The sequence below is a fragment of the Sorex fumeus genome, unplaced genomic scaffold (genome assembly GCF_029834395.1).
Source record: "Sorex fumeus unplaced genomic scaffold, SorFum_2.1 ptg000006l, whole genome shotgun sequence".
NCBI lineage: Eukaryota > Metazoa > Chordata > Mammalia > Eulipotyphla > Soricidae > Sorex > Sorex fumeus.
The window spans coordinates 6,957,429-6,983,266 of NW_026606063.1; the positions used below are offsets into that span (position 1 = coordinate 6,957,429).

General features: G+C 53.6%; 1 protein-coding gene across 3 annotated transcripts in view; it reads right to left on the reverse strand.

Moving 5' to 3' along the window:
• LCLAT1 (lysocardiolipin acyltransferase 1) overlaps positions 1–25,838 on the reverse strand; it is a 161,135-nt gene that overhangs the window by 62,934 nt on the left and 72,363 nt on the right. For all 3 annotated transcript variants that reach the window (XM_056126221.1, XM_056126212.1, XM_056126229.1), the window contains exons 2-3: positions 19,451–19,619; positions 14,428–14,626 (exon numbers count right to left, since the gene is read on the reverse strand). In XM_056126221.1, coding sequence (XP_055982196.1) covers positions 14,428–14,626; positions 19,451–19,615 — 364 coding nt within the window. In that variant the 5' untranslated portion in view covers positions 19,616–19,619. The remainder of the gene's footprint in view (positions 1–14,427; positions 14,627–19,450; positions 19,620–25,838) is intronic.

Here is a 25,838-nt window from a genome sequence, read left to right on the forward strand (position 1 = left end):
GGCTAGTAGCGGGGTATTAGCCAGGCACTTCAGACTCCCCTTAGAGAAGCGTCTGTTTTTCAGAGGAGTTAGAATCTCTATTCTGCATTACTAAGCTCTCGAAAGGGCTCACCTTCCTGTTTGGAAAGGACGCTTGCCACTGAACAGCACAGGCAGCGGGGACGTACTCTGCTGGCCGGTGAGGACTGGCGGTGGGTGGCTGCAGGGCCCACAATTCACACCCCACCCTCCCAGCGACCCCAAAAGGGTAGCCCACGGCTGAGCTGCCCCCAGCCTCAATCAACAGGAAAACCAAGATGATGCTTCCCTTCGAGCTCCAGTTCACATATCACTGACACCTGTGAATCTTGTTTAATCCCTGCAGCTGAAAGGTTTTCCTCTCTTTCATTAAAATCATCATCATCATCATCACATCCTCATAGCCATGCCTCGGGAAGGGTTTTACCCATTTGTTTCACTGCCACTGATGCAGATTTTATCCCTGTTTTGAAGGAACACCCAGATTCTCCTTAACATTCTTACGCTCCCAAAGGCCCATTTTTGTGACACTCAGTTCACACATCGATGAGTCGATAAATGAGTGCAACTGGCCGTGTCACTGCAATCCATCGCAAGGACGTCTCTTTTTTTCCTATTTTCTCTGCGGGGCACACTCCGTCTCCAGCCTCAGCTCCGCACACAGGGCTGAGGACGGGCAGCTCTGGCGAGCAGAGCCTGTGGGTACTGCTCGGCTCTGCCCTGGCTATGCTCTTCCATCATAAACCTGCCAACACGCTGACGGTGATCCCTGAGCCCACGCCCCGCCTCAAAGGTAGTCTGTGAGTTGACCACTTGCTTTTCCTTCCCTTCTAGTCTCTAATCAATGACAGTTGGCTAAGGGATATTGAAAGAACAACTGTCCAGTAGTAGGACCCGGGCACGCCCCCACGGCTTGCAGGGACCCCTGGCCTTGTCCCATCCACCCTGGGGAAGAAGAAATTGAGCCGAGCTCAAGCCTGGCCTCAGAAAGGTGGACTTGAGAGTCACTGTTAATTTCAGGGAAACTGGAGCAGCCCCGGTATCAAAACACACATGACATAACATCTATCAATCAATAAAAGGAATTTTTGAATGACATTCTTAAAAAATAAAACTTTCTACCCATGTTGCCATTTAGGGTCAATAGGTTAGAGAAGAGAATTGAGAAGAGAATTATAAAAAAACATCGATAGCACAGCAGGTAGGGTGTTTGTGGCCGACCAGTGTTCGATTCCTCCGTCGCTCTCGGAGAGCCTGGCAAGCTACCGAGAGTATCCTGCCCGTATGGCAGAGCCTGGCAAGCTCCCCGTGGGGTATTTGATATGCCAAAAACAGTAACAACAAGTCTCACAATGGAAAGGTTACTGGTGCCCGCTCAAATAAATCGATGAACAACGGGAGGACACTGCTACAGACAGTGCTACTCTACTCCAGCTGTGCCTTAAAGCCGGGCTCCAGAGACAGACGGATCGGGTTCCTCGTCACACTCCACAGAACCATTCGCTCACTCTGGGCTCCAGGCTGGCGGCAGGAACGCGCCACCAAAACGAAGACGACGGTGGGAACAGACAGACACGCGCTTCTCGGGAGCAGGAAGGGCAGGAGCTGATGGGAGCAGAGGCGTCTGGGAGGGAGGACGAAGACCTAGTCCTACGCACCCCGGGGGTGACATCCCCAAGCCCCCGGCAGAGGACGGGCCAGTGTGGCCTGTGACCCCACTGCCCGGTGGTGAGTTGGATCAGAGGGAAGTCAGCCGGGCGCAGGGACCGTGACAAGGGATCAGTGAGTTCCAGAAGAAAATGAGGACCCGAACGTGCAGGTCTGCTCCAACGCCAGCCAAGAGCACTGGGTGCGGGCAGCCTATGTGGATACGGCCGGAGCAGGCAACCGCCAGTCCTTCCGCCTGCCGTCGGGATGCCCACAGGCCGCAGGCTCCAGCTCTGCAAGGTGGGGCGGGTGTCAGGCCATGTGTTCTGTGCTGACCCTGTCATCTCCCTGCTCTGTGAGCCTTCGGTTCCAAGTTCAGGGCCATTCGCACTGGTGCCCTGAGCATTTCCACTGCCGCCCTGTCTGCCGTGGGACTTGCTGCCATAAGGCCATTTGGGGGGAAGAAGGAGGCGAGAGATTCAGCCACCAACTGAGAGTGTAGGCTCCAGTCTGGCCATCTGCGTCTTCCCCCGGTGGCATGACAGGCTTCACCCAAGGTGATAGAGGGTGGATCTGACTTCTGCCAGTGCTCGTGGGAGGAGAAAGAGGCCGACAGGGCCGGGGGCTCTCAGGGGCCCCCATGGGTCCCCGGTGCACGCCAGTACCTCAGTACCTCTGGGAACAGACACGTGCCAGAGTGCGGGGAACAGCGCAGAAGCCGGGAATAGCGTCGAGGCCAGGAACAGCGTAGAGGCTGTCCACACACACCGCTGGGCATGGCCCCCCAGAGGCATAGCAACAAACTCAGCCGCATGGGTGAAGCCGGAGCCACGTGATACCTTAGGAAAGCCGGTATGAAAGCACGGCTGTGCCCCCGAGCTCAGTGAGCACTGTTCCCGAGGGCTGCTGGGGACCCGGCAGCCTCTTTGGTATCTGCCGACGCTTGGCAAACTTTTGGCTTTGCCGGGTGGGAGCAGCAGCTGTGCAGGGCCAGGGCCCGGCTCTCCAAGATGCTCTCGGTCATCTGGTCTCACCCTGTACCTCTTACTTTCCATGAGTCTGACAGCTGTAAGGGCCGGAGAGACAGGACAGTGGGCAGGGGCTTTGCCCGGCGTGTGGCCAACCCAGGTCCGATGCCCAGAAGTCCTTCTGGTCCCTGGCACTCCGCCAGGAGTGATCTCTGGGCGCCAAGTCAGGAGCCCAGGGAGAGACGCCCCCAGACTGACGGACTCCCACAATGCATTCCCTACCAGGTCAGGCCAGAGTGAATCAGCCACTATTTTAGGGAGGGAGGGAGGGAAGGAGGGAGGGAGGGAGGAAGGAAGGAAGGAAGGAAGGAAGGAAGGAAGGAAGGAAGGATGGATGGATGTCCAGGGCGTAGGCTCTGCGAAGAAGCCGACGGAAATACTCAAAACCAGTATTTCATTTAAGGAACTTCGACCTCAATGGTCTCCTCAAGAACTCCGGTGCTCTTGACAAAGGGAGACGGTCCTGGCAGATGACTAGGGGACACTGGCGCAGCCAAACGGCACGTTTGTTCACAAGGAGCCCTGCTCTCCTCCGCGATCTCAAATGAAAAAGGCAGAAAGCCTCGAGCCGACTCATTCGGGAGACCAGGAGACAAAGCAACAGGAGACCAAAAAGAACGCAACGCACAGCCGAAGAATTCGGAAGCACCCCTGAGACGCGGCTTATCTGGGCAGTCTGGCAGCCACAGCACGGAGACGTGCCCGCGGGCTGCCTTGTGTCGGTCTCTCTTCCCGGCTTCCTCACGGGCACAGAACGAAATGGACTGAACGAGTAAACCCGTCACACTCCTCTCGAGCTTGGCGAAAAACGGGAAAACCCAGACGGAGCAGGGGCTCTGGAGGGTGCAGACCACAGACCCTCCACCCGGAAACCCTGTCACCTATCCAGGCTGACTCTCCCCAGCATCAGACGCCCGATCCCCTCTCCCTGGGTCTCCCTTGGGCTGGCGAGTGGGAGGCCGAGACGGCAGCATCTCGAGGATGGGGGGCGCAGGGGGTCCGCGGTGCAGATGGAGGCATGCTACCCCATAGTGGGAAGGAGGATGCCAGTAAACCTTTCTGCGCTCAGCAACAACCAGAAGGCACACGCAGGGGCGGATTCCCGAGGAGAGGCGAGGCCACCGCACATCCGCCGTGAGAGGGAGGCCTGGAGGAGTGGATGCGAGGAAGGGCCGCTCTGGGCAGCTCCGAAGACCCCGGTCGGCCACAGGGCTGAGGCCTTGGCTACCCTGGGAAGCTGGCAGGAGACAAGCATCAGCAATGCCCTTCTGGGGCTGCCTGCGCAGCTCCGGGGAGAGATGCCTTCATCTCCCGGGGAGCGGAGGGAGCAGGGCAGCGGGTGGCCCTCTGCTGACCGAAAGAGGAAGGGCCCCGCACTGCGTGTGGTCCCCAGGGCATCTACAGTCGTGACCCCGGTCGGTTGTACTGCAGGGGGGAAGCCCTGAGCACTGCTGGGCGTGGTGCCAAAAACGTACCCCCAAAACCCACATGAAAAACAAGAGGGGGCAAGTCCCCCCCCAAATGAGAAAGTGGCAACCGCGCCGGATGATGGTTCTAGTTTTAGGGAATTCAATAAAATTTTTCAAGGGGGAGGTGAGGTAGGAGACGGAGCACTTCCCTTCTCGCCGGAAATAAAGCGTCAAGTTATACACTTTATACCTCAAACAGAAAAACATAAAATCTGCTTAGTGAATGACTGCTAATAAAAAGAAGGCAACCCCTAGAAGCCTACTAAGTCTCTGATTGTCTGGCCGGAGGCTTGTTTATTTTTAAATAATATAAACATATTATTTTTGGGCTGGAGTGATAGCACAGCAGGTAGGATGTTTGTGTTGCACTCAGACGACCCAGGTTCAATTCCCAGCATCCCATGTGGTCCCCCAAGCACTGCCAGGAGTAATTCCTGAGTGCATGAGCCAGGAATAACCCCTGTGCATCGCCGGGGGTGACCCCCCCCCAAAATAATATAAACATTATTTTTATATTGTTTAAAATACTTTTTAAAGTAAAAGTAAAGTAAAGTAAAGTAAAGGCCCTCCCGTTGATCTTCGATTTGCTCGAGCAGGCCCAGTAACGTCTCCATTGTGAGACTTTGTTGTTACTGTGTCTGGCATATTGAATACGTCACGGGGAGCTTGCCAGGCGGCCATGTTGGCTGCGTGCAAGGCAAACACCCTACCACTGTGCTATCACTCCAGCCCTTTTTAATATTATTTTTATTTTATTTTATATTATATTGTAAAATTTTTATTTTATATTTATATTTATTTATATTTATATATATTTATATTTTATATTATTTTTATTTATTTTATATTATTTAATATACTTTTTCCTCTTTAATAAGGGTGCTTCATTCAGGATGGAATGTGAGGCTGCAGGAATAAACCCCTCTAAATCTCCGGAGCTTCATGCAATAGAAAGTCTGGGATTATTCCCACTTCCAACGGGCCCCTTGGAGCTGAGACTCTGTTCCTCGGCCGCCTCACGCTCTACTCCGGGCTCCTGGCGTGGCGGGGGCCTGGAGCCCTGACAAGTGTCGAGGGAGTGTGGGACTCTTGCACTCGGGATTGCCCACGTGACACCGATACAAGCCACAAGGCCGGGCCTATTGATGAGCACTCCTAGCTTTGGGCAGCTGAACCTCACGGTCACGGTCACGGTCACGGTCCTCCCGCTGTTCATCGATTTGCTCAAGCGAGCCCAGTAACGTCTCCATCGTGAGACTTGTTGTTACTGTGTTTGGCATATCGAATACGTCACGGGGAGCTTGCCAGGCTCTCCGTGCTGGTGAGATACTCTTGGTAACTGCTTGCCAGCTCTCCGAGAGGGGTGGAGGAATAGAACCCGGCTCGGTCAGGCCGGCTGTGTGCAAGGCAAACGCCCTACCGCTGTGCTATCGCTCCAGCCCTATAGGGTGAAAAATAAATAACTCTAGTGACTGAAGTCTGGGAGAGGCTCCGGGGGCCAGAGCAGATGCTTCTCCTGCAGGAGTGCAGGCCTCGCTCCCGCAACCACACAGAGTAGCAGCTGAGCGGTCCCAAACCAGAACTGAACACAGGAAAAACCAAACAACCATTCGAATGCCCACACGTCCTGCTATTCTGGTTACCCAGTTGTGCGGGTTACACTCCTTGCTCACCCTAGGGATAGAACCCACGCCCCGAATCTCCAGCTAACACTCAAGGTCCCAAGGTTTCTCCCGACCGTCAAAAAGCTAAAAAGGCCTGTCCACTCCCTCGCTTTTCAACTATAGGGTGCGGCCGTACCCTTAACCCTCTCGTCCCTTCTGGAAACTGCAGGATGTGGAACAGGAAAGCAGGTGACTCTGAGACGGACACGGTGATGTGGAGCGTGTGTCAGCCTGTGTGCTAGAGAAGGAACTGGGAGTGCAGTGGAAAGAAGGAGGGAGGCATGTGGAGGGGACGGCAGTGCCACGCGTGGACTAGAGAATGTGGCAGGATCAGGAAGCTGGACTGTCTGCGGTGACGTCCACACCACGGTCTCAGGCTGCATTCGGCAGGGGAGACGCACTCGGGGTCAGCGGCCATTCACAAACCGAGGCCTGCTGGAAGCTTCCTTGGAGGCCGAGCCGTCAGTGCAGAACCCTCCCCGGTCTCACTCGGAGCGACCCAGAGACCCTGCACAGCCCGTGATTTCCCTACTTTTGACCATGATTATGGTGCAGTTTTAAGACTGCAGAATTACACAAAAATTTACTTGGAAATCATGAGGCCGCGGTAAGGAAATTTTCAAGAATGACAGTCGATGTTACAAATCACTCTCTAATACTGACTCTTCTTAGGTTTTCGAAGGGCTGCAGGACAGCACATCGGGTAGGGTGTTTGCCTTGCATGCGGCCGACCTGACTGACCCAAGTTCGATTGCTCCGCCCCTCTCCGAGAGCCCGGCAAGCTACCAAGAGTATCTTGCCCACACAGCAAAGCCTGGCAAGCTTCCTGTGACATATTCAATATGCCAATCACAGTAACAACAAGTCTCAAAGAGTAGGCATTGCTAGTGCCTGCTCGAGCAAATCGATGAACAATGGGAGGACTGTGCTACAGTGCACTTAAATATTGTTAAAGTAGTTAACAATATTTCATTACATTTAATATTCAAAAACCAATCCCACCACCATGACACCTTCCCACAACTACATTTCGGATGTTTCCATCCTGAAGCCCAATCCCTGCCCCGGAACAGAACCAAAATAATATATTTTGTATTGTTTGTTATGAAAACCACTGAAAATGCTACAAAAAAGTATCCTTGGAGGAAAGAGGGTGAAGATTGTTGTATTTCATCCAGGGGCCATTACGCCCTTCCATAAGAGATCACTAATATGTTGTTAGAAGTTGAGCCTTATGTGCTTATATGTGTGTGTGTGTGTGTAAAAAAAAAAATTCCCTCTAAGATTGGTTGCCTCTTACTTTGAACCCCATCAAAAGTGGTGCAGTACTCTTGGAGTATGGGTAGGGTGTATGGTACGAGACGGTCCAGGAATAGGTTCACTTGTGGGTGAGGCTTGGCCCAAGCGTGTGGACAGCAGCCGTGAGCGTGTCAGCGGTTGAGTTCTGGAGGTTTTTGGCTGCCAGGGCTGGGTCCCTTGGGGCGAGGAGGGGTCTCCCCCCCCCCCGCCCCCGGGGTGCTCCGCCTCTTATTCCTTTCTGTCCAGTCATTTCCTTCTACAAATTCCAACTCCTCTACTCTTGTCTGGAAACACTCTGCTTTCTCCTGTGTGTTCCCTAGGCTCCTGCCTCGATTAACACACTGTGCAATTGCTCCATAGTTTCTAAACTGTCTTTTTTTCTGCGATTCAGTTCTCAAGAACGATTTGCATTTTGAATGCAATCTTATAAAAAATACAAATCTTTATATGTTTACCCTGTTGGCGGCGCGATAGCACAGCGGCAGGGCGTTTGCCTTGCGCACGGCTGGCTCGATTGAGCCGGGTCCGATTCTTCCGCCCCTGTCGGAGAGCCGGGCAAGCTACCGAGAGAAGTATCTCGACCACATGGCAAAGCTTGGCAATATGCCAAACACAGTAACACAGTAACAACAAGTAACAACAAAGTAACACAGTAACAAGTCTCACAATGGAGACGTTACTGGGCCCCTGGACCGCTGCAGCAAATCCATGAACAATGGGAGGATAGTGCTACCGTGCTACCCTGTTGGCAAGACATTCTGACAAGAGCTTCTGGCTTGTACAAAGAAAAGGGGCAATGGTAAAGCTAAGAAGTATACACCAAAAAAAAAAAAAAAAAAGAAAGAAAGAAAAGAAAAGAAAAAGAAAAAGAAAAAAGAAAAAGAAAAGGAAACAAGACAAGCAGCGAGATGGGCACGCAATAAAGTAAAATAACGAAAAGAGCAGAGACAGAGAAGTCAGAATGATGATGCGTGAAGAGACACCACACAGAGACCTCAGTACGGCAGAAGTCCCACACAGAACTGCAGGTGCTGTGAAAAGTAGGGATGGGGGATGTGAGCAAGGACTCCTCTCTCTCTCTCTCTCTCTCTCTCTCTCTCTCTCTCTCTCTCTCTCTCTCTCCCGCCTGGGAAATCAGCACTTCATCCACTGCAATTCTGCAGTCACTGCAGAGGCCAGCAGGAGATGGAGGGCGGGTGAGGATATACCAGGCCGTTCAGAGCAGGTACCACGGGCCTTGAGGGCTCTGCCTTCCAGAACACAGAATCCAAACGGGCCTCAGCACACACCCCTCGCCGCTCACAGCTGAGAGCAAGAATACACAGAGGGGAAGGCCGGGGGCCGGGCTGGACCGGGGGTTTTATGTGGTTGGTTCTGGGGCCACATTTGGCACTGCTCAAGACATAGTTATTCTTGGCTCAGCATGCAGGGGTCACTCCCGGCGGATCTGGAACGCCATAAAGGGTGCCGGGTATTGAACAGGGTCGGCTGTGTGCGAGGCAGGCGGCCTACCCGCCGTGCTATCACTCCGGCCCCTGCACTGGGTGTTGAAGGAGCAAGAGAACGGGCCGGCCGGATGAGCCAAAGGACCAGCAGGCCTAGCTGCAAGCTGGAAGCCAGCAAGAACCTAGTAGAAAACAGGACACTTTCCTCTTGAAAAAAAATAAAACTGGGGGCTGGGGCGATAGCACAGTGGGGAGGGCGTTTGCCTTGCACAGGGCCAACCCGGGTTCGATTCCCAGCATCCCATATGGTCCCCTGAGAACTGCCAGGAGGAATTCCTGAGTGCATGAGCCAGGAGGAACCCCTGAGCATCGCCGGGTGTGACCCAAAAAGCAAAATAAGTAAATAAATAAATAAAATAAAACTGATTTGATAACTAGTTGAAAAGAGAGCCCAAAAGATAATTCCTGCACCCCACTGAGCAGGACAAAGGAAGCTGTACATGCTGTGCCAATTCTAAAATCCCATGACTCAAGAGAACCGTGACAATGGTTAAAATCGAGGCCTCAGATCAAACTCCTCAGGTAGTTTCCTCTCCCAGTAAAACAGAGCGAGCCCCTACTCCTGGACAAAGCATCTCTCCAGGGGGGGAAAGCTTTAGAATCCGCACATAGGAAACCAGGCACAGGTGGCAGAGGCCGCAAACGGGGCCTTTGACGGAGACCAGACTGCGGTACCCACAGACCCCGCAGTGCCATGGTGTAGGCCTGAAACCTCTCTGACCTTATAAGCCAGTGTTATTCAACTGTAAAAAGTGGGGGGCCCAGGGGCAGGGCAACCGCCGCAGGTCTTGAAGACTGAGCTAAAGCAGACCTGGCCCTGGTGGGGGCTGGTGCCCACCCCCCGCCCCCCAGAAGAACAGGACTCAGGCTTTTAGTGCCCCCGCTGTGTGGAGCACGTAGGCGCCAGCCCCAGGGAGGGGTGCACTCAGGCTGGCGTGTTCGTGGAAGAGAAGAAAGCAAGTTCTTGGTCCGGGAGATAAGCCGCTGACTTAGATTAAGAGCTAATTAAACGTAATTCATTTAAAGGAGCCACCAAGAGAGACCAGACACCACGGAAATTGAAAACAAAAAAATATATCGGGGTGGGGGAGAATCACCCAGACTGACTAACGCCAGCCAGATGCTTACCAGGAGGCCGGGCGGGGTACGGGGGGACCAGCGTCGCGCCTGAGTCTGAGGACACAGAGCAGGCCGCTCCTCGTGGCGACAAATCACAGACAAATGAAGAGCTCGACATCAATGAGGGAAATTGAGCTGGCAGCTTAAAACCTCCCCACCAAGACAACGGACGGCGGGATCGATGGCTTCACGGCCGAGTCCTCTCAATCACTGCACAGAGAAATGTCAACCCCACACGGCCTCGAGGAGAAAACCCAGGAGGGAGGCATTTAGCATCTCCTGCGGGGAGGCTGAAACGGACAAATCTATCACAAGGAGAGGGACCTGAAAGCCCAGATTCCTGACACACGCAGAAACAGAAATCCTTCCCAGATTGACACACCCGATGCCACGTAAAGTAAGCACCCAACAGGGTGGCCAAGAGGCGCTGTGGGGCATCTTGGCCAGCGGTCAGCGCGGCCTGCCCTGCTTCCCGTCACCTCCGCCCTATGGGCCCAGTTCAACCCAAACAGGGATCAGCTTTTTTCTCGGGGACGCTGCTAAGCTGTCCGTGTGATGTGGTTGGTTGGTTGGTTTGGCTTTGGGGGTACCCCCTGGGTACTCAGGGATCACTCTTGGCTCTGTGTTCGGGGATGGCTCCTGGTGAGGTTTGCACCATATGCAGTGCCAGGGGTTGAACTCAGGTCGGCGGCCGGCAAGACCGATGCCTCACCTTACCCAATGTGCTCTCTCACTCCCCGACACGCTGTGTACCCTTAAGCCTTCCTTCCCCGCTCTTAGTTCCCGCAGTTTTGCCGTGCTGGGAGGGCAGGAATTGCAGGAATCTCTCACTTTGGGTAAGTAGAAATCTATGGTACTGTCTCGGGGACACGCTGGAGAGGAATGCTAGGTAGGTGCTATCGCTTCCTCTTTAAGGGCTGGGATCACAATCAAGTTCAGCAGGAAATGCAGAAGTATCGCTCCTGAATCAGAAGAGCATGGTACTGGAATAAAGAAAGATGCTCTGGCCCCGGGGACAGGACAGAATAACCAAGGATAAACCCCCGTGTATGTGGTCAGCTAATCCGACAAAGGAACTGAGAGCGTGAAGCAGAATCAAAGACAGCCATTTTTTAACAAATGGTGTTGGGAGAAGTGGATAATCGCCATCTGCGAGAAACTAAAGCTGGATCTACATCTCACGCCTGACGTGAAGGTCCACTCAAAGTGTACCCGAGGCCTCGAGATGAGACCTGAACTGACAGAAGAAAATATAAGCAGAAGGCTCCAAGATGCAGACCTCAAAGGAGTCTTCATGGGCTGGAGCGATAGCACAGCGGGGAGGGCGTTTGCCTTGCACGCGGCCGACCCGGGTTCGATTTCCAGCATCCCATAGGGTCCCCTGAGCACCGCCAGGAGTGATTCCGGAGTGCATGAGCCAGGAGTAACCTGAAGCTAGGTGTGACCCCCAAAAACCAAACCAAACAATCAAAGGAGCCTTCAAACGATAAGATACCACTGGCAAAGGCTACAGACTCAAAACTAAACAAGCGGGACGACATCGCACTTAAATGTTTCTGTATAGCAAGAGACACACACGCTAAAACTAAATGACACACCAGGTAAAGGGTTGACACCCAGGAGCTACAGAGCACTCACAAAGATCAGCAAGGACAAAACGCAAAGCCCCATCAAAAAGTGGGGAGAGGAAATCAACAGGCATTTCTATGAGGAAGACCAAAGGATGGCCGACAGGCACTTGGGAAAGTGTTCATCATCACTTACTATTAGGAAAATCCACGTCAAGAGAACCATGAGATATTATCTTACACCAGTGAGGATGGCACATATCAAAAACACCGAGAACAATCTCTGTTGGTGGGAATGCTGTCTGGTCCGACTCCTCTGGAAAACAGTGTACGGAGCGGACTCGGTAAACTGAGAACTGAGCTTCCATACGGCCGGGCAATTGCAGTCTGGGGTATCTAATCCCCAGGGTAGATAAACATTCCTTCAAAAGAACCCACGCACACCATTATTCGTTGCAGCACTCAGTACAATAGCTGAAAGCTGGAACGGACCTGGATGTCCAACAGCGGATACGTGGCTCATGCAGATCTGGAATATCCACACGTAATGGAATACTACACAGCTGTAAGGAATGATGAAATTGTGCCATCTGCGGCAACATGGTTGGAACTGGAAGACAGCATGTTAAAGGAAGGAAGCCAGAGGAGGATGAACGCCGGGTATCACTTCTATGTGATACTTAGAAAAACTGGATGAGGGAACGCAATGTTTTAAAGGGGGAGGGGGGTACCCTGATCAAACTTGGCCCCAGAGTAGAGTGAAAAGAAAGAGAGAAAGGAAGGAAGGGGGGAAGGAAGGGGGAAGGAAGGAAGGAAGGAAGGAAGGAAGGAGGGAGGGAGGGAGGGAGGGAGGGAGGGAGGGAGGGAGGGAGAGAGGGAGGGAGGGAGGGAGGGAAGGGAGGGAGGGAATGGAGGGAGGAAGGGAGGGAGGGAAGGGAGGGAGAGAGGGAGGAGGGAGGGAGGGAAGAGAGGGAGGGAGGGAGGGAGGAAGGGAAGAGAGGGAGGGAGGGAGGGAGGGAGGGAAGGGAGGAAGGGAATGGAGGGAGGGAGGGAGGGAGGGAGGAAGGACGGAAGGAAGGAAGGAAGGAAGGAAGGAAGGAAGGAAGGAAGGAAGGAAGGAGGGAGGGAGGGAGAGAAGGGAGGGAGGGAATGGAGGGAGGGAGGGAAGGAGGGAAGGAAGGGAGGGAGGGAGGAAGGACAGAAGGAAGGACAGAAGGAAGGAAGGAGGGAGGGAGGGAGGGCAGAGAGGGAGGGAGGGAGGGAGGAAGGGAAGAGAGGGAGGGAGGGAGGGAGGGAGGGAGGGAAGGGAGGGAGAGAGGGAGGGAGGGAAGGGAGGGAGAGAGGGAGGAGGGACGGAGGGAAGAGAGGGAGGGAGGGAGGGAGGAAGGGAAGAGAGGGAGGGAGGGAGGGAAGGGAGGAAGGGAATGGAGGGAGGGAGGGAGGGAGGGAGGAAGGACGGAAGGAAGGAAGGAAGGAAGGAAGGAAGAGGGAGGGAGGGAGGGAAGGGAGGGAGAGAGGGAGGGAGGGAGGGAGGGAGGGAGGAAGGGAAGAGAGGGAGGGAGGGAGGGAAGGGAGGGAGGGAGGGAAGGGAGGGAGAGAGGGAGGGAGGGAGGGAAGGGAGGGAGAGAGGGAGGGAGGACAGAAGGAAGGAAGGGAGGGAGGGAGGGAGGAAGGAAGGAGGGAGGGAGGGAGGGAAGGGAGGGAGGGAGGAAGAACAGAAGGAAGGAAGGAAAGAAGGGAGGGAAGAAGGAAGGAGGGAGGGAGGGAGGGAGGGAGGGAAGAGAGGGAGGGAGGGAGGGAAGAGAGGGAGGGAGGGAGGGAGGGAGGAAGGGAAGAGAGGGAGGGAGAGAAGGGAGGGAGGGAGAGAGGAAGGGAAGAGAGGGAGGGAGAGAAGGGAGGGAGGGAGAGAGGAAGGGAAGAGAGGGAGGGAGGGAGGAAGGAAGGAGGGAAGAAGGGAGGGAAGAAGGAAGGAAGGAAGGAAGGAAGGAAGGAAGGAAGGGAGGGAGGGAGGGAGGGAGGGAGGGAAGGAGGGAGGGGGAAGGAAGGAAGGGAGGAAGGGAGGAAGGAAGGAAGGAGGGAGGGAGGAAAGGAGGGAGGGGGAAGGAAGGAAGGGAGGAAGGGAGGGGGAAGGAAGGAAGGGAGGAAGGGAGGAGGAAGGAAGGAAGGAAGGAAGGAAGGAAGGAAGGAAGGAAGGAAGGAAGGAAGGAGGGAGGGGGGAGGGAGGGAGGGAGGGAGGAAGGGAGGGAGGGAGGGAGGGAAAGGAAAGGAAAGGAGGGAGGGGGTCAAGAGTCAGATGAGAAGCAACAGGGGCCAGTCGGGGAGCCAGGTACGAAGGCCGTGACAAGGAAGGAGAGAGCCAAATATCAAGCCACAGAGTCAGCAACACTGAAATCAGGAGACCACAACTTTAACCGCCAGATCTGGAAGGTGCCTGTCACGGGGGCAGCTGGAGGGGGGTGAGGGGGCAGGGGAGGGAACCTGGGCACACTGGTGAAGGGAAGCTGACAGTGGGTGGTGGGATCGGTGCTGATACTGTAAAAATAGTCAACGATGAATAGCTCTGGAAATCACAGTGTTTCAATTAAAAAAAAAGAAGTGTTTCCCATCCAACGAACATGTCACAGGTCTGACCCTGGACAGGAAGCACTTCTAGGAATCTATTAAAGTTTACAATAAGCACACTGCAAAGAAAGCTTTGTTAAACATCCCTGGGTTAAGAAAGTCCAGGGAACCCACGCCAAGCAGGAGACCCTTACCCCACAGGGCTCCGGGCAGGGGTCAGCATGAGTGCCGCCTGGGGGCTGAACCACCCGACGTGAGCCCGGAAGAGCCACGGGACCATGCGCTCTTCAAAGCGTCAGCCTTCCCTGGACACAACCCACCACCCTGGAGAACATTCTCCTTTCCAAACACAGGAGCTTTCAAAACAGACGGTCACAGTGTCACCATCCACCAGGCAAGAAAGACGCGAGGGCCATTTTTTTCCCAACGTGGGAAGGCAACCCAGGAGAGGCGTCCCTCCGCCGGCCGGGCCAGTGAGTGACCCCCAGTCTGAGCTGGGCACGGCGCAGAGCAAAGGCACAGCGTCACGCCAGCTGGGGGCGACCTACCAAAGCCAGGAACGCTTTTGAGACTGGCCTTCAGACACACTTTCTCCAGCCGGAGGTAACTGTATCTCATCAGACAATTCCACAGAAACATCCAGTCCATCCTCGTCCGGTGGTTCATGATGATGACGCTTCTTTCTCCGGGAACAAACGCATCACCTGTGATGATCACTTTCACCCCAAATACGGTCTCCAGCAAGGCCTGGGGAAAGACAAGGGAGAGACGAGAGGGGCAATGTTACAGCGACGACTCCCCAGGCTGGTGCAAGCGTGTCCTTGAGCTGCTCGTTTCCAGTAACTCGGGCAAAGCCTGATGCGTTCCACGACGCTCGCGTCTAAAATAAATCAAGACCCCGTTGAATCGGGAGTAACAAGACTGGGAGGGCTCAGTACCCATTTCTGGCTCTGCTAATTTCAGAGTCTGGCAGTTTTCTAAGTTTAAAAAAAAAAAAACCCGCTATCTTCCATGGAAATCTTCACGATATGTTGTTTTAAAAATATAAGACTTACACTGAATTCCATTGTAAGTTTTAAGGTCACTGATACAGTATACTACTACTTATTGTTAAAGAAAGAAGAGTCACTAAATTTAACACTGAGGGGCTGGAGAAGGAGCACAGCGGGAGGAGCACTTGTCTCTGCACACAGCTTATCTGGGTTGGATCCCTGGTACCTCCTATGATCCCCCAAGTCGCCAGGAATGATCCCTGAGTTCATCTGGGTGTGACTCTACACCCCACCCTGCCCAAATTTGGGGTCCAAAACGGAGGGAGCAGAACGTTGCTCTTCACTTTCTGTCTTTCTGATCATTAAAACAAACACAGTTACCTGCTGACCTTCATATTATACAGAAAACTAAATTACTGTACTTTCTAAAAAAGTGTTGCAATCCCAGCACCTACAGCAGAATGAGGTACATGGAAATGCTTAAATACTTGCTAGATTTGTTTACCTTTTCTGATGGCTAGACACATACTATGTACAAAATATTAAGAGAAAATTAACAGTAAGAAATTATGAATTTAGCCCACAATTCATTCTTTCTTTCTTTCCTTCTTTTTTTTTTTTGTCTTATTTATGGGCTGGAGTGATAGCACAGCGGGTAGGGCATTTGTCTTACACGCAGCAGATGTGGCCAACCCAGGTTCGATTCCTCCTCCCCTGTCAGAGCCCGGCAAGCTACCGAGAGTATTTCACCCGCACAGCAAAACCTAGCAAGCTACCTGTGACGTATTCAATATGCCAAACACAGTAACAACAAGTCTCACAATGGAGATGTTACTGGGCCCACTCGAGCAAATCGATGAACAACGGGAGGGCAGTGCTACAGTGTCCTGTTTATAGGCCACACCTGGCAATGCTCGGTGGGGGGTTACTCCTGGCTCTACATTCAGGAATTACTCCTGGTCCATAAGGGATGCTGGGGATTGAATTGGGCCAGCCACATGCAAGGCAGGCACCCTACCCACTGTACTATCTCTTCGGCCCCACTTACTTAAATTTTTATGTAATACTCCAGTAAGATCAAAAGTTTTCCAGCAATTTTGTGGCACTCCTAGAGTAACAGAAAGTGACATGGTCACAAAAGAGAAATGGTTTGGCAGCAAAGACAAGTGATGTCAGGGCAGGCACCAAGGGCAGAGCACGGACAGGCAGGAGCCAAATCAACACGGAAGTGCATCTGCTCAGAGACAGCATGGCAAACGTCTCCAGCAGAGACAGAGACAGATGCTTCAGGGCCTGTCAAGGTTGCCTCTGGCTCTTCTTTTCTGTTTTACACCAGTCCGTGGCTACTTCCACCCACAGGACGCCACCGTATTGGGACACTAAGTGTTCGATGAGGGGCGGATATTATTCTATTTCTTGCCCTGGTGGAGAGTTAGTGTAACATCTTTAAGAAAAGCTTTTTGGGGGCCGAAGTGATAGTACAGTGGGCAGGGCGTTTGCCTTGCACGTGGCCAACCTGGGTTCGATCCCCGGCATCCCATATGGTCCCCCAAGCACTGCCAGGAGTAATTCCTGAGTGCAGAGCCAGGAATAACCCCTGAGCATCGCTGGGCGTGACCCAAAAAGCAGGAAAAAAAAAAAGAAAAGAAAAGCTTTTCGGTGCGGAGATTTTCCCTTTCTTGTTTTTATTTGGGATTTGGGCGTGGGACAGTGGTAAAGTTCACTGAAAAGTCCAAGAAACCTAAATGCACACTTGGATGGATAATATGAAACAACACGATACCAGAGACCCATAGGACTTCAAAAATAGAGCCCCACGGGAAACCGGCGAAAGAAAGTATTAGAAGTGGTTTATGTTGCAAATATTATAGTCACAGTGTTGACATCTTAGAGAGTTAAACACAATCCTCTGGATTAGCTACGAAATACCTGTGGTTTGCACCAACTTGTCCAAGGGGTCCATGACCACCCAGGTGGTGATTTCTCATGGCAAAGAGTCATGGGGAGTTGGGACGTGAGGCATGAACCTCCCAGGTGGAGAGTTGGGGTGTGACCCATGAATCTCCCCAGTGGGAAGGGCCTGGCCACAGAGGAGGCTCCAAGGCCTGGACCCCGGATGAGAAACACCCAGATCCTATGACCTGACCCAGCGGTGCTGTGTGACGTCACTATCCAGGATGGTCTTCGGGCTCCACACTCCGGGTCCCAAACAGGAGTTGCTCTTCTTCCGTTCCCGCTGGCGACCCTTCCCCTCACGCGCCAAAGGAAGCTGACTGCTAATTGTCTGGTGTCCTACAGGAGAGCGTTGGCAACCCAAAGCCTATCAAAACTGAACCTCATGTCTCCCCAGATCCCAAAATAGACTCGTGGTTTTCATTACGGAAAGTGTCAGAATTCAAAATCCCTGACTGCCTGGCCGAGAACTTGGCCGCTTCTGCATTTATCCCAATGACTCTAGCAGAAAGTTCTAGAGATCCTTCTGAACAGCTGGGATGTCAAGCTGACACAATTCACTCTTAATACCTGGTAAGCAGGAGCTCTGAACACAATTATTTCTCTCTCTCCCAAGGCAGAGTGATAAATTCCCTACACAGAAAATAAAGTTCGGATACCTGTAAAATGCCCTAGAAATTTACTGATGCACGTTCAAAACTGCATCAAACGAAAAGACATCATTTTCATGGTTTATACGCTGAATCTCTTCTGAGCGCAGAAAACTCGAGTTTCAGTGACAAGCCAGGCCTAAACAGATTTTATAAAGTCTCATTTCTGATGCTGAGCTGATACCACGAGGATCATGACTTTGCTCTACTCGGTCAAAGCTTTCCCCCAAGAAATACAGAAGCAATTTCTAAGGATCTCTCATACACCACAAGTCACTAACTCCAAGGTCCCACTGCAAATGCAAACCCCAGGGCTAGGAGGCCTAACATCATGGTCGCAGAGAGTGGCTGGCCACCCACCCCAGGCTCCCAGATCTTGCCCTGGGCACGTCAGGGTGTCTGGGAGGAAAAAGATAGGCCTACACATCTCTTGGCTCCAAGTACGTCTCCCCTTTGCAGTCGCCAGCCCAGCTGGGTAAATCCCGTTTCACTTAAGGTCATGCAATCCACGGCTGTCCGTTCACCTGACACTGGGCATGTCCTTTCTCGGTCACAGCAATTGGTCGGGATGGCGATCAGATTCAGCACTGTCCTTGGCCCTGCACCTGCTACATCAGGCTTGAAAGCCCTCAGAAGACGCCCGTGCAGTCTGGATGGGTAGTTAGAAAAACATCTTATGGCCAAGAGACAGAACCCCAAGGATTGTTCCTACAACCCCAGAAGTCAGTGAATGTCAGGCGGCTGGAGAAATTCTCAATACTGAGAAGGACCACTCTGGGCACACACAGTGTTTAATGCCGATGGTACGGTTACATCCCCAGAAGAACGGAATGGGGACCCTCCACTTCCCACTCCCACCCCCCAACTCAAACACCGCGAGAGACACCTGACCGCAACGCCAGGTCTGTTCTAGAAGCAAGCCTTTGACACACAAGAAGGGTAGACTGAGGTGACCTCCGTGCTGAGACGCTAAAGGATTTCACCGTGGTACCTCATTTAGCACAGGGAAAAAAATATGCTCCTTAAAAATAGTAAGACGAGAAAAATCTGGCCATTGGAATCGTTTTAATGTATGGAGAGCTTACGAAAGAGAAGAGGCACTTTGCGATTATTTCCGTGAAGCAATAATTAGTCTAAGTGCATTGACCCTCATTTATTTTTAGTGAAAGAGGACTTTTAACTGCTGGGGACTGCGTAAAATAAGGAGCGTCTATAGCGGGTGTGTATGGGGGGGGGACGGGGGAGGGTGATAAAATTCCTTCTGAATAAAAAGCTTTTCCTTTCGCAAACTGTAAAAGCCTGGGGCCAGGGGTGGGCGTTAGAACGGGAGAGCTGATCGAAAAAAATACCCGCCTCCTGGAGGGCTCGCTCGGGATGGGAGATGCATGTGGAAAGTAGACGATGGACCAGACGTGACGGCCGCTCAGCACCTGTATTGCAAACCATAACAGCCAAAAGGAGAGGGAGAGGAAGAGGGAAGGTGACCTGCCCCAGAGGCAGGGGGTGGGAAGGGGTGGGGGCGGCGGGAGGGATCCTGGGAGCGTTGGTGGCGGAGAATGAGCACTGATGGAAGGATGGGTACTTGAACACTGTATGACGGAAATGTAATCACGAAAGTCTGTCGGTCTGTAACTAGACCTCACGATAAAAATTCAGTAAAAGAAAATTAAAATTAAAAGATTAAAACACGCGCCTGGCAAGTTTTCTCCTTCTCACCAAAGACCGGGGTTGACCACCCGCAAAGCAGAACATCAGCAGGTGTGTCAGTAAGGAAAGTGGAAGGAGTGGGCGTGAGAATTACCGGAGTGCTCTTCCCTGGGGAATCCGTGTCTGAATCAGATAGACTACCGTGCATCTACTGCTCGCCTAGATTTGGTGCTCCTCCCTCTCTCCGTACATAGGTGTCTCTGGTATCACGGGAGAGAGACGGGGAACAGAAGCGTCAGCCCCCGCGGCACCCGCGGCGTGCGACTTACCACGGGCAGGGTGAGCCAAGTGGCCACCAGGCGGTTGTTGACCCAGCGGTACCAAGACGGGCTGATGAACATCAGAGGTAAGAAGGGGCCCAGCATGAAAATGCTTCCGAAAAAGCTTCCCCAAAACAGAGTGAGGATAAAGTAGATTCCTTTCCATGACACCATGATTCTGAAAGATACAGAGGGAAAAAAAATAACAATATATATTATTACTATGCATACAACTGCCCAGATCCGATTTCTTAATGACATACTTCGGAGTACCCAATCGGAACACCCTGAGGAGAAGAAAGAGTGTGACTATCGTGGAGAAGGCCCCTCGAGCGGTCTCACAGGTGGGCAGCACTGTAGCACTGTCCTCCCGTTGTTCATCGATTTGCTGGAGCGGGCACCAGTAACGTCTCCATCGTGAGACTTGTTGTTACTGTGTTTGGCATCTCGAATACACCACGGGGAGCTTGCCAGGCTCTGCCGTGCGGGCGAGATACTCTCGGTAGCCTGCCGGGCTCTCCTGAGAGGGGTGGAGGAATCGAACCCGGGTCTGCAGGGTCGGCCTCGTGCAAGGCAAACACCCTACTCGCTGGGCTATGGCTCCAGCCCATCTTTGGGTCACTGGCCTTAAAGTGGTTCTTTGGAGCTAAAAGTTTAGGTCTTCCTGATGCTTCTCCCTTGCTTTCCAAAACCATCTGCCAAGGGATTACTGGGGTGGGATGGGGTGGGGTGGGGTGGGGTGCGGGAGGATGTCAGGCCCTGGCACTGCCTGTCCACTGAGCACCACCAAGCAGGAGCATCACAGCTGGAGGAAGGGGACAGGGGCCTCCCACCCAACCCACTCGATCCAACTGCCCACCGGATATGGGGCTCCTTGGTAAATGCATGGCTGACACGTGCAGGGCCCTAGGCTCCACGGGACATGGCACCCCAAACAACAACAACAACATCAACAACAACAAACCAAGCCAAAAATAAAAACGTGCAACAACTCAACAGGCCAAAGCCTTTCACATGTCACGGCACAGAATCAAGGTCATCGGCACGCAGACCACGTTCCTCCTTCTTGGCCAGTGCTGGGCACTATGCGAACACAATCCCTGAAGGGGCAGTGGCCGTGTGCCAGGAGGCGGGGGGACAGGGGGAGGCACAGGGCTGGCACTCCTCTCCACACCTCACAGCTGACTGGTGGGAAGGGGGAGCCCCTAGAGACCCTCAGCTCCCCTCCTTTCCTTTCCTGCATTTCTCACAGCAGCAAGGGTCCTTTCTAGCCGAAAGCCCTGTGCTCCCCCCAACTTCCCCTTGGTCTCTGCCCATTGAGGGCACACGCCAGCCCCTGCCAGCACAGCTTCTGAGAGGCCGTGGGGACGCCAGCCCTCCAGGGAACCTGTGACGCCTCTCCCCCAAGCACTTCAATGCACAGGACGGCCAGGCAGGGCCCAGGGGACACTGAGGTCACTCATCACTCCTCCTGTTGGCTCCCCATCCTCGGGGCGATTTGGTCCATGCTCCGACGCGCTCACAGAGTCGCGCTCGCCTTCAGGATACAGCCCTGAGTGTGACCAGTCACGCTCACTGCCTCCTGGGCTGGTGCTCACTGACCCTCTCCCCTGCCCCCCGCTCGTCCTCCCTGGCCCCCGGCTTTGCTCTGCATCTTCTTCCTCTTCCGAGTCGCAGGGATCGGCAGCCAAGCAGCTCGGATCGTGCTACCGGGGGGGGGCTGGATGACTCGGAGGCGAACGGTTCCTATCCAGGCACCCACAGAGTCCTGAGCTCGAGCCCCGGGGCCACCTGTTAGGTGTCCAGCATGACCCCGGCAAGCGTGCAGTCTCGGGTGGTGATCCAAGGAGCACGGCAGAGTGGGTCCAGGTACCCTCCCCACAGCAGCATGGGTGAGGGCATGCACTCCGCCCCCTCCCCCCTCCTCGGATACCAGCACCCCCGTGAAATTGGTGAGACTCCGGGCAAGAAGGTATGCCAGGACCACGAGGGTGAAGGTGTCGCACCCACAGAGCACCGTGGTGTCAGGCGCCAGCCCTGCTGCGTGAGACAACAGCAGTGACACGGGGAAGGGGGGAAGGGGAGGAGAGAGAGAGAGAGGGCATCGCGCTCCGGATCCGAGACAGCCCATCGCACCCCACGCGGCACGGACAAGCTGGGACGCCGGCAGACACATCCCCACAACGTGCACAGACATGGGCAGCGACACACGTGTCCCCATGACACGCATGGACCTGGACAGCGTCAAACATGTTTCCAGGATGTGCACAGGCCTGGACAGCGTCAGACGTCAGACGTGTCCCCACGACACACGCAGGCCTGGACAGCATCAGAGGCGTCCCCACGACATGCAGAGACCTGGGCAACGTCAAACGTGTCCCTGCCACACACATAGCCCTGGGCAGCATCCGCGGTGTCCCCAGCAGCCCTTGGCAAATATCCACCCAAGGCCAGCAAGTCCTGAGCTCCAGGAGCATCTCCCAGCAGGTCATCGCGAGAGGGGCGGGACAGGACCATGGCCACCTTAGCGCCCGGGACCTGTGTCGAGGGCCCGGGGAAGGTCTGATGTCGTCACCGAGGGCCCTGGGGAGTCCAGGGCTGCTCTGAAAAAAACTGGCCGGCATGCCAGTCCTCCCCAACCTTATACCCCCAGCTTTCGCATCCTCTTGGATGGGCAGCTTCTCCGATGGCCGGAGATGAGATTTTTGCTCTCCCTGCGTGTACGTGGGCACACACCATCACCCCGTGTGTGTGCTACCTCTGGTCACCATAGCAACCGCAGCAAGAAAAGGGGGGCATGGAGCTAGCCCAGGCGGCTAGAGCTCAGAGTGTGCCATCTGCTTCCCGGCCTGGCCTCCAAGCACTGCTGGACGCGGCCCTGGGCGCCACATCTCTGCAGCTGAGCCTGGATGATCCAGCCCTGCGGGCCGGGTACCACAGGACTGACCCCAGGGTCCCCTGAGCACTGCTGGGAAGGCCCCCCCGCAACCCCAAATGAAAAGGAAGGGGAATAAACGAAAATAATTCGCACAGGCAGGATAGCACAGTGGGTAGGGCGTTTGCCTTGCATGCAGCCGACATGGCCGACCCGGGTTCGATTCCTCCGCCCCCCTTGGAGAGCCCAGCAAGCTACTGAGAGTATCTCACCCGCACGGCAAAACCTGGCAAGCTCCCCGTGACGTATTCGATATGCCAAACACAGTAACAATTGTGACAATGGAGACGTTACTGTGTCCGCTGGAGCAAATCGATGAACAACGGGAGGACAGTGCTACAGTGCTAATTCCCACAAAAACAGATGCTCACCGAAGCACATGCATGGGACCTCCAGAACTGACAAGTTCTGGAAGACAACGGACAGGCTCCCAGATTTCTGGAGGGAAGCACACAGGCCCAGGCGGAGAACCGGAGTCACGTGACTCTGGACCTCATGGGCCACGTCCCTGCGCCCCATCCCTCTCCTGAGCCGGAGCGCGGACGGCTGGGAATCGGGAAGAGGCCCCTGCAAGGTCGGAAAACAACCTCCCCCACGAGAAACGGGCCACGGAAACCCAGGCGGGAACAAAGATGAGGCAGTGACCCCCAGGGGCCCCCTGAGTACTGCTCGGAAGCTCCCCAGCCCCCAAGAAAGGGAAGGAGAGGAACACAAGTAAGGACGGAAGAGGCCCAGCGAGCGCAGGAGGAGGCCGAGGGCATCCGCAGGGCCAGGAGGGGGCGCCCAGGTCGGGGACTCCTGCCCCCCAGCCCGGGGAGCACACCTGCACCCAAATCCAGGCCTGCCAGAGACCACCTGGCTCTGTGCCCATGCTTCCAGTGCCATCACTCATTCTGCCAACACCGCGGGACAGACAGGACAGAGCCTTGCCTCGGGCGCCGACAGTGGGGAGCCCCTAGCACAATCCCCGACCTGCCTCAGGACTCGACCTGCTCAGTCCCACAGCAGGACACTCCACAGACCCTGCTCTCCCCAGAGCTCCCTGATGGGGAGTTAGAATCAGGCCCCTCCAGCCTGTCTCCCACACAAAGGCCTTAAGAGGTGATCAGATTTCCAGGGCGGGGCTCATGAACACAGAGAGGCAGACGGTGTCCTGGGGGACAGGGACATGCAGGGGGTTTACATGACCAGTACCTCCTTCTCCTAGGGGTCACCACCCCCTGTGACTCCCAGGACATTTTGCTCAGGCTAGACTCAGGGGGGTCTGCACATAGCACACACCATACTCTCTTGGGGTTAACAGGAATGAAGAGGCTTTCGAGGGCAACTCTCCCGGCAGAGAGAGAGAGAGAGAGAGAGAACACCAAGTTTTAAATGTTTTGGTCTGGGGCGCACACCCAGGGGCATTCAGGGCTCACTCCTGGCCCTGTCCGGGGGACATTCCCAGTGGGGTTCAGGTAGCAGATCCGCACCCAGGCGCACGCAAGGCAAGGGCCTTCACCTGTCCGTTGCTCTGGCCTGCCTGTGATTTCCAATTCATGCCCTTTTATAAATATGTGCTGCTTTTTAATTAAAAATACCAGCACACCCGCTCTCTGGGGGCAGCCCTGGGTTCCATCCCAGCATGTGACCTCCACGCACTGCCCGGCAAGTAGCGGCAGTGACAATATCAGCAATGACAACATAGCAATGAGCATACCAGCAATACCAACACCAGCAACAGCAGCAACACCAACAGCACCAGGAACAGCTTAACTAACAACATCAACACCAGGAATAGTAAAACTAACGCCAACAGCAATACCAACACCACCAGCATCAGCAGCAACACCAACAACACTAGGAACAGCATAACAACACCAACACCAGGAACAGCAAAACACCAACACCACCAGCAACACCAACACTACCGGCAACAGCAATGTCAACACCGCTAGCAACACAACCAACAACATCAGGTACAGCAATACCAGTAACAACACCAGGAACAGCATAACTTACAATGCCAACACCAGGAACAGTAATACTAACACCAGCACCAGCAACACCAACGACACCAGGAACAGCAATACCAGTAACAACACCAGGAACAGCAAACTGACAACAACACCAGGAACACCAGTGCCAGCAACAATACCAGGAACAGCAACAACACCACCACCAACAGCAACAGCGATACTAACACCAATGACAACGACACCAGCAATATCAGCACGACAGCAACACCAGGAGCAGCCACAACATCATTCTTTTGATTTTGGGAAACTGCGCGAGGTCTCTAATAAACTGCATCGGGTGGGAGGCATCCCTGCGACAATCTCTAAGCAACTACCCTGCCAGAAAAACGATCCTTGGGATCAGCTGAGACAAATACATTGGATGAGTTTCTAATTTCCCCAAGACAATCCCCCAGTGAACAAGCAACACGCTGGTCTGGAGTCAAACGACAAAATCAAACGCACAGGATGGGAGCGTGAACACCAGTGTCAAGTGCTGCATATATGACCGACATGATTGCAAAACGATGGCCAAGTAATGAAAGTAACGTGTTTAACGGCGAAACAATCAGAGCCTAATTACTGGGATTACTGCCCTGCCGCAGAGTTGAACTGTGCTCAGTACTTAAATAATTGAATCGGGATCCTCCTAACACCCAATTCTGGAAGCTCTCTGAGCACTTCCCACCCAGACGGCGTCGGGGGGGATGCAGTTTCTCCAGGAGTCGAAGTGAAATATTTATGAGATTGATTTCTTTGAAATCAACCGATACATTTTTAAACTTCTTCTGGATCTGATTTCTGAGGAGCATTTATGAGTTTGGGGGAATTTAGTAACATAAACACATCTGTTTTGCCTCACGAAATGGTTTGCCTCGCCACTCCGCAGTGGGAACTCTTATTTGTTTTCCTTTCAAGTCTCAAAACACAGAGACTAAATTCAACACTCAATCCTAGCAGCAAAGATTACGGTTATTACTATCTCCTTTCCTCTTACAATCTTATTTTGACTCTTGTTGGCGTTCTCGTGTATTTCAACCGTAAACGACTTGAAATTATTTTAGGAAGCACACTGCTAATTGAAAGTAAATTTTATGGAATGTCACCATTTAATTAGCCAGCTTAATTTGTTGGACTAATTTAAAAAGGAAAAAAAAATAGTTGCAGGGCTGAGGATGAAGCTCATGGAACTGCAGGACTTCACCTCACTCACCAGAGGCCCTGGATTTGAGCCCGGGCACCACCTGGGCAGCCCTGACAGCCGCCAGCACTGTTAGCAAGGCCCAAGTCAAACAAATACATAAATAATAACAAGTTTCAACTAAAGCCTCAATGCCAGCAAGTTACTAAAATTGGTATTTAAGAATTTATGCCGTCGTTGGAAGCCCCTGCCTCAGGAGCTGGGGCAGAAGGCAGCTGGAATAGAGAAGGGACCACTAAGTCCATGATGGTTGGAGGGATCGTT